Below are 11,204 nucleotides of genomic sequence, written 5' to 3'. Positions count from 1 at the left end.
CTTGGGTCATGTTTTTTTGTTTTCTATACAGCACTGTGGTATATGTCAGATCTATATAAATGTATAATAATATTAGTGTGCGGAGGTCGGGGGAGATTAGAGTGTAAGCTCCATTGTACAGAGAATGATGTGACTGGCTTAGTGTTCTCTGTACGGCACTGCGGTATATGTTGCGGATTTGGTTTAATTCTAGATTAGAGTTACAAACTTTAAATCCCATTGAACGTATTTTATTTTTTACTCACTTTCTTATATTCTTGCAGCCGTGATCTTCTGACGGGACCAGAATGTGGACGCGTTCTAGATGCATGTTCTGCGCACTGTCCATATTTATGTGCGGTGCTGTCATTTCATTCTACTACCATGTAGAATCCGGACATCAGGAGATGAGAAGACAGAACCTTCCCATTGCCACAGACACCATCACTGCTCTGGATAATGGAACATTCATCATCGCTCCGTATTATGAGCCTAGACTTGGACAATCAGTTCGGGTCATCACCATCATCCAATTATCTGTGACCGAGCTCTATTGTATCTTCCATTGTTCCACCAATCAGGACGTCTTCGTCAGGGCTGAAATAGCATTTCACAGTGACAGATTTGGGTTCCCATATGGAACAGCGGAACTCCTGTGTCCAGAACCTTCTGGGTGTGATTACACTTATATATCTTTCTCTTCAACTACGTCCACAGACACGAGTCAGAACTTCCTGTTTGAAGTCAGGAACCGTCCGCCACAGCCGATCTCTAACAACTTCACCGTCTGCATTTCTACTTTGTATGGAAACTACAACAATGTCCTCCAGATGATCCAGAGCATTGAGATGTACAAGATTCTGGGGGCCTCCAGAGTCACCATGTATAACACCAGCTGTTCCCGGGATGTAGATAAGGTGTTACGTCATTACATTGATGAAGGAACTCTGGAGGTTGTGCCATGGCCAATAGACCGACATCTTCAGACATCTAAAGAATGGCAGTATTCCAAAGGACTCAGCTCTGAGATTAGTTATTTTGGACAAACTGCTGCCTTAAATGATTGTCTGTCTATACAGGAACATGTACACAAGTAAATTTGTTCTCCTGAATGATATTGATGAAATTATTCTTCCGGTCATAGACCGGGACTGGTCTTCACTGATGGAGAGTCTTCAGGATAAACACCCAGATACAAGTGTCTTCTGCATAGAGAATCACGCCTTCCCTACTTCCATCAACGTCTCTGGGTTTGACCTGTGGCCTCATGTAACTGGGGTCAATATTCTCCACCATAGCTTCCGAGAACCTATTAATCGGAAATTATTCAATGGCCGCAAAATGATTGTGAACCCCAGAGACGTATTTCAGACCTCCATCCACTCCGCTCTGAAGCACAGAGGAGAATCGAAGAATATAGCACAAGACATGGCCATCACCTTCCATTGTACGCAGAAACGGAGTAGAGACATCCCCACAGAGAAACTCATTCAGGATAATATACTGAGGAGTTACAATGTGTCCTTAGTGCCAAATGTAGATAAGGTGATTCAGAGACTTTTCCCTCAGTAATAGCTCCAACTATCTATCCTGAAATGTAGAAGAAGAACTGGAATTCTGTGTGGACACAATTCAGAACTGAACATTGATCAATGAGCTCTTATGTTGGGAAATGTCGCTGAGAAGAACCTTGTCCTAGGTGAGGAGCTTGTGAACATGAACCATGTGAAGGCTCCATATGAATAGACAATTATGAGTATATGATCCTTCTAATGAGAACCTGTAAAGTAGCGCTGAGGGAATCTTTCCCAGTTTATTTTGTGATTGCTGAATCTTTTTTAAAATCCGGAACCCTGAACTCAGCTGCTGACCCCATTAAAAGTCTTTATTATTATAATACAGGGCCATATAATATAGCGCCAGCAGTGTGTGCGCAGCGCTGTACAATATAAAGGAAGACATCACAATCACAATACAAATCAAGACAAGATGGTGAGGAGGGCCCCCGCCCCTGAGGGCTTACACTCTAAAAGGGAGGGGCCAGTGATACATGAGAAGGTAGCTGTGGGGGGATGAATGGTTGAGCGGTTAGGTTGAGGTGTGATGGGCTTCCCTGAAGAGATGAGTCTTAAGGGAACGCCTAAAGGCAGTCAGAGTGGGAGATAGACGGACAGGTTGGGGTAGAGAGATCCAGAGGATGGGAGAGACTCTAGAGAAGTCCCGGAGGCGAGTATGGGAGGAGTTAGCAAGGGAGCTGGAAAGCAGGAAGTCTTTGGAAGAGCGGGGGGGGGGATGGTTAGGGTGATACTTTGAGACCAGGTTTCTAAATTCTGTCCATTGGGGGGAACCAGAGAGGAAAGGGGCCTCCTTTTAATGATACCAAATACCAACCTTTTGACCCATTCGCTGCCTTTTTTTTTTTAGTATGATATTTTTCTATACATGATATATTTTGTGAAAGCAAAGACTCTGTAGAATAAAACGCTGCCGGCTGCACGTTCTTATGTCAAACCATATTAACGCAACTCTTTATCAAACCCAAAGAAATTCTGTAAAAAATGCACTTGAGTTAATTCTAGTGCCCAAAAACACAATATAATTACCTTTTTTTAAATAAAATATAACAAGTGAGGTTATGAGGAGTAAAAAGATACCCAACATGCCCGGGTTAAACATTGTGTGTGTCCGTGAAACGGCGACAACATATGGTACCTCAAATTGTCTATAGGCAGGGCTGGAGTTACTCTCTCTGCTGCCCCAAGGCCAGGTTCCTCAATGCGCCCCCCTGTGTGCAGGCTGCATACAAGTGATCCCGGTGGCCTCGTCGAGATCGCTTGTACAAAACAAGCGGCGGCTTCCCCCGCTGTACATTTAGCCCTGCTTGCCCAAAGCAGGGCTAAATGTAGAAAACAACTACCCGCCCGCCTCGGGAACTGCATGTCCCTGTATGTCGGGAAATAGGCATTCCACACCCATGCTGCCCCTCTACTCCCTGCTGCCCGAGACCGGGCCTCAGTTGGGCTTGTGGGAAATCCGGCCCTGTGTATAGGTGATGCTTTAAAAGCCCCCACAGGTCATCAGTTTTAAGATACCCATAAACATTGGCTTGAGAATTATTGCTTTCACTCTGACATGTGCGGCGATACCCAACACGTGTAGCATGATCGCTGTGTTCTTATGTAGGAGCACCTGAAACATGTTTGTGTTAATACGCGCACGCTCGTGGAGGTCGGCGACTTAAAAAGATTTGTTTAATTATTTTTATTTATTTATTTATACTTAATTGCTGTCACATAAGGGAGCTTACAACACCCTATGTCAGTGATGGCAAACCTTGGCACTCCGGCTGTTTTGGAACTACAAGTCCCATGAGGCATTGCAAGGCTCTGACAGCCACAGACATAAGTCCCAGAGGCAGATGCATCTTGGGATTTGTAGTTTTGGCACAGCTGGAGTGCCAAGGTTCCCCACCACTGCCCTATGTGGTAGCACATTAGTGGTGACAGGTACTCTTTAAGGCGACCCTAGGAGGTCCAAAAGACCCCTACTATCACCTGCTTACTCCAAATAAGCTATTGGAGCACAAATCGCACTCCAATAGCTTACTGACCCCGGCTTCTGCAGCCGGAGCAATGGCAGCTCCGGGACTGGAAGTGATGCAATCGGCGTCGCTCCCCGTACTATTCAGCGGGGACAAGACCAGCCAACGGATGTTCGATGGTATCTTCCCCAGCTTTCCGCTGACACCCGAGATGCCAGTTCCAGACCCGCAGAAGGAGCAGTGGTGCCCGGGAAACATGGCGGGGGATTCGGGGGGGTGGCAGGAGCAGAGTAGCCGAATAGCTGCGAGTGCTAACGTGCCCCTTTCCTCCTTCAGGCTAGGTTGTCACATCTGCCCGACACCCAGGACGCGCTCTCTGGAGGTTGTGTCATGGCCAATAGACCGCCATCTTCAGACATCTAAGGAATGGCAGTATTCCAAAGGACTCAGCTCTGAGATTAGTTATTTTGGGCAAACTGCCACCTTAAATGATTGTCTATACAGGAACATGTACACAAGTAAATTTGTTCTCCTCAATGACATTGATGAAATTATTCTTCCGGTCAAGGACTGGGACTGGTCATCACTGATGGAGAGTCTTCAGAATGAACATCCAGATACAAGTGTCTTCTGCATAGAGAATCACGGCTTCCCTACTTCCATCAACGTCTCTGGATTTGACCTGTGGCCTCATCTTCCCGGGGTCAATATTCTCCACCATAGCTTCCGAGAACCTATTAATCGGAAATTATTCAATGGCCGCAAAATGATTGTGAACCCCATAGACGTATTTCAGACCTCCATCCACTCCGCTCTGAAGCACAGAGGAGAATGGAAGAATGTGGAACAAGATATGGCCATCACCTTCCATTGTACGCAGAAACGGAGTAGAGACATCCCCACAGAGAAACTCATTCCAGATAATATACTGAGGAGACACAATGTGTCCTTAGTGCCTAATGTAAATAAGGTGATTCAGAGACTTTTCCCTCAGCAATAGCTCCAACTATCTATCCTGAAATGTAGAAGGAGAACTGGAATTCTGTGTGGACACGATTCAGAACTGAACATTGATCAATGAGCTCTTATGTTGGGAAATGTCGCTGAGAAGAGTCTTGTCCTAGGTGATGAGCTTGTGAACATGAACCATGTGAAGGCTCCATATGAATAGACAATTATGAGTATATGGTCCTTCTAATGAGAACCTCTAAAGTAGCGCTGAGGGAATCTTTCCCAGTTTATTTTGTGATTTGCTGAATCTTTTTTAAAATCCGGAACCCTGAACTCAGCTGCTGACCCCATTAAAAGTCTTTATTATTATTATACAGGGGTTATATGGCGCCAACAGTGTGTGCGCAGCGCTTTACAATATAAGGAAGACATCACAATCACAATACAAATCAAGACAAGATGGTGAGGAGGGCCCTGCCCCTGAGGGCTTACAATCTAAAAGGGAGGGGCCAGTGATACATGAGGAGGAAGCTGTGGGGGGATGAATGGTTGAGCGGTTAGGTTGAGGTAGGATGGGCTTCCCTGAAGAGATGAGTCTTAAGGGAACGCCTAAAGGCAGTCAGAGTGGGAGATAGATGGACTGGTTGGGGTAAAGAGATCCAGAGGATGATGAGAGACTCTAGAGAAGTCCCGGAGGCGAGCATGGGAGGAGTTGGCAAGGGAGCTGGAAAGCAGGAAGTCTTTGGAAGAGCGGGGGGGGGGTGGGCGGTTAGGGGGATACTTTGAGACCAGGTTTCTAAATTCTGTCCATTGGGGGGAACCAGAGAGGAAAGGGGCCTCCTTTTAATGATACCAAATACCAACCTTTTGACCCATTCGCTGCCTTTTTTTTTTTAGTATGATATTTTTCTATACATGATATATTTTGTGAAAGCAAAGACTCTGTAGAATAAAACGCTGCCGGCTGCACGTTCTTATGTCAAACCATATTAACGCAACTCTTTATCAAACCCAAAGAAATTCTGTAAAAAATGCACTTGAGTTAATTCTAGTGCCCAAAAACACAATATAATTACCTTTTTTTAAATAAAATATAACAGGTGAGGTTATGAGGAGTAAAAAGATACCCAACATGCCCGGGTTAAACATTGTGTGTGTCCGTGAAACGGCGACAACATATGGTACCTCAAATTGTTTATAGGCAGGGCTGGAGTTACTCTCTCTGCAGCCCCAAGGCCAGGTTCCTCAATGCGCCCCCCTGTGTGCAGGCTGCATACAAGTGATCCCGGTGGCCTCGTCGAGATCGCTTGTACAAAACAAGCGGCGGCTTCCCCCGCTGTACATTTAGCCCTGCTTGCCCAAAGCAGGGCTAAATGTAGAAAACAACTACCCGCCCGCCTCGGGAACTGCATGTCCCTGTATGTCGGGAAATAGGCATTCCACACCCATGCTGCCCCTCTACTCCCTGCTGCCCGAGACCGGGCCTCAGTTGGGCTTGTGGGAAATCCGGCCCTGTGTATAGGTGATGCTTTAAAAGCCCCCACAGGTCATCAGTTTTAAGATACCCATAAACATTGGCTTGAGAATTATTGCTTTCACTCTGACATGTGCGGCGATACCCAACACGTGTAGCGTGATCGCTGTGTTCTTATGTAGGTGCACCTGAAACATGTTTGTGTTAATACGCGCACGCTCGTGGAGGTCGGCGACTTAAAAAGATTTGTTTAATTATTTTTATTTATTTATTTATACTTAATTGCTGTCACATAAGGGAGCTTACAACACCCTATGTCAGTGATGGCAAACCTTGGCACTCCGGCTGTTTTGGAACTACAAGTCCCATGAGGCATTGCAAGGCTCTGACAGCCACAGACATAAGTCCCAGAGGCAGATGCATCTTGGGATTTGTAGTTTTGGCACAGCTGGAGTGCCAAGGTTCCCCACCACTGCCCTATGTGGTAGCACATTAGTGGTGACAGGTACTCTTTAAGGCGACCCTAGGAGGTCCAAAAGACCCCTACTATCACCTGCTTACTCCAAATAAGCTATTGGAGCACAAATCGCACTCCAATAGCTTACTGACCCCGGCTTCTGCAGCCGGAGCAATGGCAGCTCCGGGACTGGAAGTGATGCAATCGGCGTCGCTCCCCGTACTATTCAGCGGGGACAAGACCAGCCAACGGATGTTCGATGGTATCTTCCCCAGCTTTCCGCTGACACCCGAGATGCCAGTTCCAGACCCGCAGAAGGAGCAGTGGTGCCCGGGAAACATGGCGGGGGATTCGGGTGGGTGGCAGGAGCAGAGTAGCCGAATAGCTGCGAGTGCTAACGTGCCCCTTTCCTCCTTCAGGCTAGGTTGTCACATCTGCCCGACACCCAGGACGCGCGATCATGTGCTAGCGCACACAGCGGTTGTAGCGCGGCCCAATTTATTTCAATGGGGTGACATTTGCACGACAATCGCTAAAAAAAAAAAGAAGTTACCTGTAACCTTTTTTTTGTGACGCACGGTCCGCGCGTAATATACAATAACGGCGCCCACAGCGCGATCGCCTGCGGTGGGCGGCTCCGTGACCGTGCGGCAATCCGCGCGGTTTCGTGCACGATTGCCGGGTGGTGAGGAGTCACCCTGGTGTGAACCTAGCCTCAGCTCCTCTTCTGCTAATCCCACCATATGTAGGCGGGGGTTCACTCTCGGGGTGTTTCCCTTTGGGTTAACTCTGGTAACCCCGTGTATGCAACTCGACACCAGGCACCCCACGGTCAGGGGCCTCGGCTCTGTCCTCGTGCAAACAACCCCCACACGTGTAGTACTGCGTACACAGGGCCTCATGGCTTCCACCGCCTCTGCGGTATTCGGCGCTTCCTCCTCCGTAGGGAGAAATGCCACCATGAACGGCACCCTGTGTCGGGCATAGCCCCATTGCGCACCTACCCTCCTCAGGATGGTTACAGCCACGATACAGTCCAACATCACACTCCTGGAGAACCTTCTCAGAGGCTGGAGGGAGAAGAACCAGTCCACACAGTGAGTCTTTTCTTGTTTTTACTTGAAAAGATGACATGACAATAAGCATACATTTCAGCCACCTCCGAGTGGGATGACGGCACAGTTCTTGATAGTTGCATAGTGATACAGATTAGAGAGAGAGAGGTACAGCCCAGGTGCAGCCCAGAGTCCACGACTTACTTCGGCCCGAGGCCCACCGGCAAATATCGTCAGTCTCATAGCTTCTCACTATTCTCCGGAATCCCATCCTTGTCAGTCCTACCGTGTTTCCCCGAAAATAAGACACTGTCTTACATTTTGTTTGGCTCAAAAAAAACACACTAGGTCTTATTTTCGGAGTTGGTCTTTTTTTTTTCTAATGTACAACAATCCACACTTCAACCAATCGCTGGCCAGAATGAGTGAAGCGCACTTTCACTAGCACTATAGAGGAGGCATCGGCTTATGCGGCTTTGCTCCCTTCCGGTGGCTTCCTCTAGCGCTGGCTTAGTTGGCACCGCTGATTCTCTCCCGCGGCTCTTCAAGTTCCCCCTTACGCCACCACCAGCCCTGGGAATGGTCCCAACTAGGTCTTATTTTCGGGGTAGGTCTTATATTTTAGCAATTCCCAAAAACAGTACTAGGGTCTTATTTTCAGGGAAACAGGGTAGCTCGGTGGTTTCCCCCTCCAGGGGAAACTGGGGAATCTCTGTAGCTCTACATAGTCCTAGGCCTGGTCCTGTCCTTCCCATGGACCAGCCTATGTTTTAGAATCAGTCTCCTAACCTTCTCAGAGGCTGGAGGGAGAAGAACCAGTCCACACAGTGAGTCTTTTCTTGTTTTTACTTGAAAAGATGACATGACAATAAGCATACATTTCAGCCACCTCCGAGTGGGATGACGGCACAGTTCTTGATAGTTGCATAGTGATACAGATTAGAGAGAGAGAGGTACAGCCCAGGTGCAGCCCAGAGTCCACGACTTACTTCGGCCCGAGGCCCACCGGCAAATATCGTCAGTCTCATAGCTTCTCACTATTCTCCGGAATCCCATCCTTGTCAGTCCTACCGTGTTTCCCCGAAAATAAGACACTGTCTTACATTTTGTTTGGCTCAAAAAAAACACACTAGGTCTTATTTTCGGAGTTGGTCTTTTTTTTTTCTAATGTACAACAATCCACACTTCAACCAATCGCTGGCCAGAATGAGTGAAGCGCACTTTCACTAGCACTATAGAGGAGGCATCGGCTTATGCGGCTTTGCTCCCTTCCGGTGGCTTCCTCTAGCGCTGGCTTAGTTGGCACCGCTGATTCTCTCCCGCGGCTCTTCAAGTTCCCCCTTACGCCACCACCAGCCCTGGGAATGGTCCCAACTAGGTCTTATTTTCGGGGTAGGTCTTATATTTTAGCAATTCCCAAAAACAGTACTAGGGTCTTATTTTCAGGGAAACAGGGTAGCTCGGTGGTTTCCCCCTCCAGGGGAAACTGGGGAATCTCTGTAGCTCTACATAGTCCTAGGCCTGGTCCTGTCCTTCCCATGGACCAGCCTATGTTTTAGAATCAGTCTCCCTCCGGAGACTCTGCATACAGTCTTAGACTTCTGCTCTCCTGTACTGCACTTTCCCCTCTCGGGAGCCCCCTATAAATCAACTCTCCTGGGACACAGAGTCTCCCCAGGCCAGAGCTACATCTATCTCTAGGGCCCCATGGGGACATCTAGTGGCCGTTGGCCGTACTGCACCAACCTACACATAGCCCTCCAGGTGACCATGAGGAGTCAGCGGAATTATTTCATCACACAGTCACTGACTTGCTGCAGAAGGACGATCCTGATCCCGTTTTTCTAGCTCATGAAATTTTGGCCTGTGCTACACCAGAGTAGCAGGTACCCAGAAACCATTACTTTGTCCAGAGGGCCATCAATCGGTGCAGCAATTCATCAGGAAGTGCCCTGGCTTCCAGCAGTCAAGCAAAACAAATGACAAACGCACTCATCAATTTGTCACCGGCTTATAGAGGTGCCTTGGCGCGGCTGTGCGGCTTTCACATTCTCTGCAGAAGACGTGTAACTGAACCTCTGCGGTTAAACCTTAGCGGTGAGACAAGTTTTTTTACATGCTGGCTGGCGAGTGCGCCGTGATATACTTTCTACTGTTTTAGTGGCTTCCAGCAGAACCCTCGTCAGGTCATAAGGGGTTTTGTAAAAATAAAGCACAGGGATCACCTCCGTAGCGTAACTACCGATTTTTTATTTTTAAAAAAGCCAGCTGAATCCCGGGGTCCTCACTCAAGAGAGAGACGCGGATGTCCCGTCCACAACCCGCGAAATGGGTTTTCGAGGGTCGCGGATGGGATGGGAGACCGCTCGAGGGTATCTGAATTTGCTCCCCGTGGCTCTCGTTCGGACCGAAAGGGCAGATGTTGTCGCCCTCTTTGAGGTGTGTTTCTCATTGTCCTATTTGGGCTATCGATATAGCGGAAAGGTTGCCCCCCCGGCAGGTCGATCAGGTGCGCCTGTCAGATATTGGAAGAGGAACATAGCACCAGGACCATCAGGAGGGAGAGGAGAGTTCGGCCATATATCAGTCTGGGGAAATCAGGCAGGGAGCAGCAAGAGGCAATGTTGTTCCAGCAGCCGGACTTCAATGATGAGGAGGGGGGTAGATGGTGAGTTCGACCGAGGAGGAAGGTTCTGAAGAAGAGGCAGAAGGTTCTGAAGAAGAGGCAGAACATCGATATAGCGGAAAGGTTGCCCCCCGGCAGGTCGATCAGGTGCGCATGTCAGATAACCATGCAGGAGCTTTGTATAGGCTTAGAGGTCCCATGTGACCGATTTCAAGGTCGTTTGATTGGACACTTTTAAATTCTTAAAGGAGAACTATGGGGTCAGTGTTTTTCCCCCTAGTTCTCCTTAGGGTAACGGGAGGACACAAAGTAGCGGTGAACTAAACCGACAAACGGTGAACTAATAGAGTACTGGGGTGCGGGAGACCAGATGATGATCGGGCTATCGCCACACGTCGCTTGTGCTCGAAAGTCAGCCAGCGCCCTGGCAGATCTTCACGAGAACACCCATGGCGCCCCTTAGTCTGCAGACGTAAAGGTAGGAGATGTAAAAACACAACGCACACTAATGAACTAATCTAAGCTGCCACCTCCCATAATTTACAGGCTTGTGGGGAACCTTTTTCGCAGGCTCCTAGTCCGGACACCCTGCACTCAAGCAGACTGACACACGGGTTTCACAGACCACACACACGGCTCCCATTACAGTACAGGTCAGATACACCAGGTGCACTTACCTCTAGAGTCAGTACATCCACTCACAGCCTCCTGCATTACTACTGCTCACCACTGGAGGTGTCCCAATAAGACCATGGCCTTACCTTAGGAAGTAAAGTCCTCCATAAGCCATATCTCATTTACTTTATGTAACCAAAGGGCAATAGATGCGGCACAGGGCTCGTTCCAATGTGGGGAGGACACACATTGTCCACAGGGTCCGGGGAGGACACACATTGTCCACAGGTCCAGGTAAACACACATTGTTCACAGGGTCCGGGGAGGACACACATTGTATACAGGGTCCAGGGAGGACACACATTTATCTACAGGGTCCAGGGAGGACACACATTGTCCACAGGGTCCAGGGAGGACACACATTGTCCACAGGGTCCAGGGAGGACACACATTGTCCACAGGGTCCAGGGAGAACACACATGGTTACAGGGTCCAGGGAGGATGCA

At 48.5% G+C, this 11,204-nt stretch overlaps 1 protein-coding gene and 1 pseudogene across 1 annotated transcript; both read left to right on the top strand.

Moving 5' to 3' along the window:
• The first annotated feature begins 283 nt into the window (after nt 1-283).
• LOC108802839 lies at nt 284-1,551 on the top strand (annotated as a pseudogene).
• A 2,060-nt stretch (nt 1,552-3,611) lies between these two features.
• On the top strand, nt 3,612-4,583 carry LOC108802838. Its single transcript, XM_018574692.1, has one exon. The coding sequence runs from the start codon at nt 3,612-3,614 to the stop codon at nt 4,518-4,520; it is 909 nt and encodes a 302-aa protein (XP_018430194.1). The 3' UTR covers nt 4,521-4,583.
• The last annotated feature ends 6,621 nt before the right edge of the window (nt 4,584-11,204 follow it).

Source organism: Nanorana parkeri, unplaced genomic scaffold, assembly GCF_000935625.1.
Source record: "Nanorana parkeri isolate BGI_ZX_2015 unplaced genomic scaffold, ASM93562v1 scaffold3164, whole genome shotgun sequence".
Taxonomy (NCBI): domain Eukaryota; kingdom Metazoa; phylum Chordata; class Amphibia; order Anura; family Dicroglossidae; genus Nanorana; species Nanorana parkeri.
This window is presented reverse-complemented; position numbering and strand designations above follow the sequence as displayed.

Coding starts and splice junctions, on each gene's coding strand:
- LOC108802838 (XM_018574692.1), top strand. CDS start 3,612: ATGGCAGCTCCGGGACTGGAAGTGATGCAATCGGCGTCGCTCCCCGTA.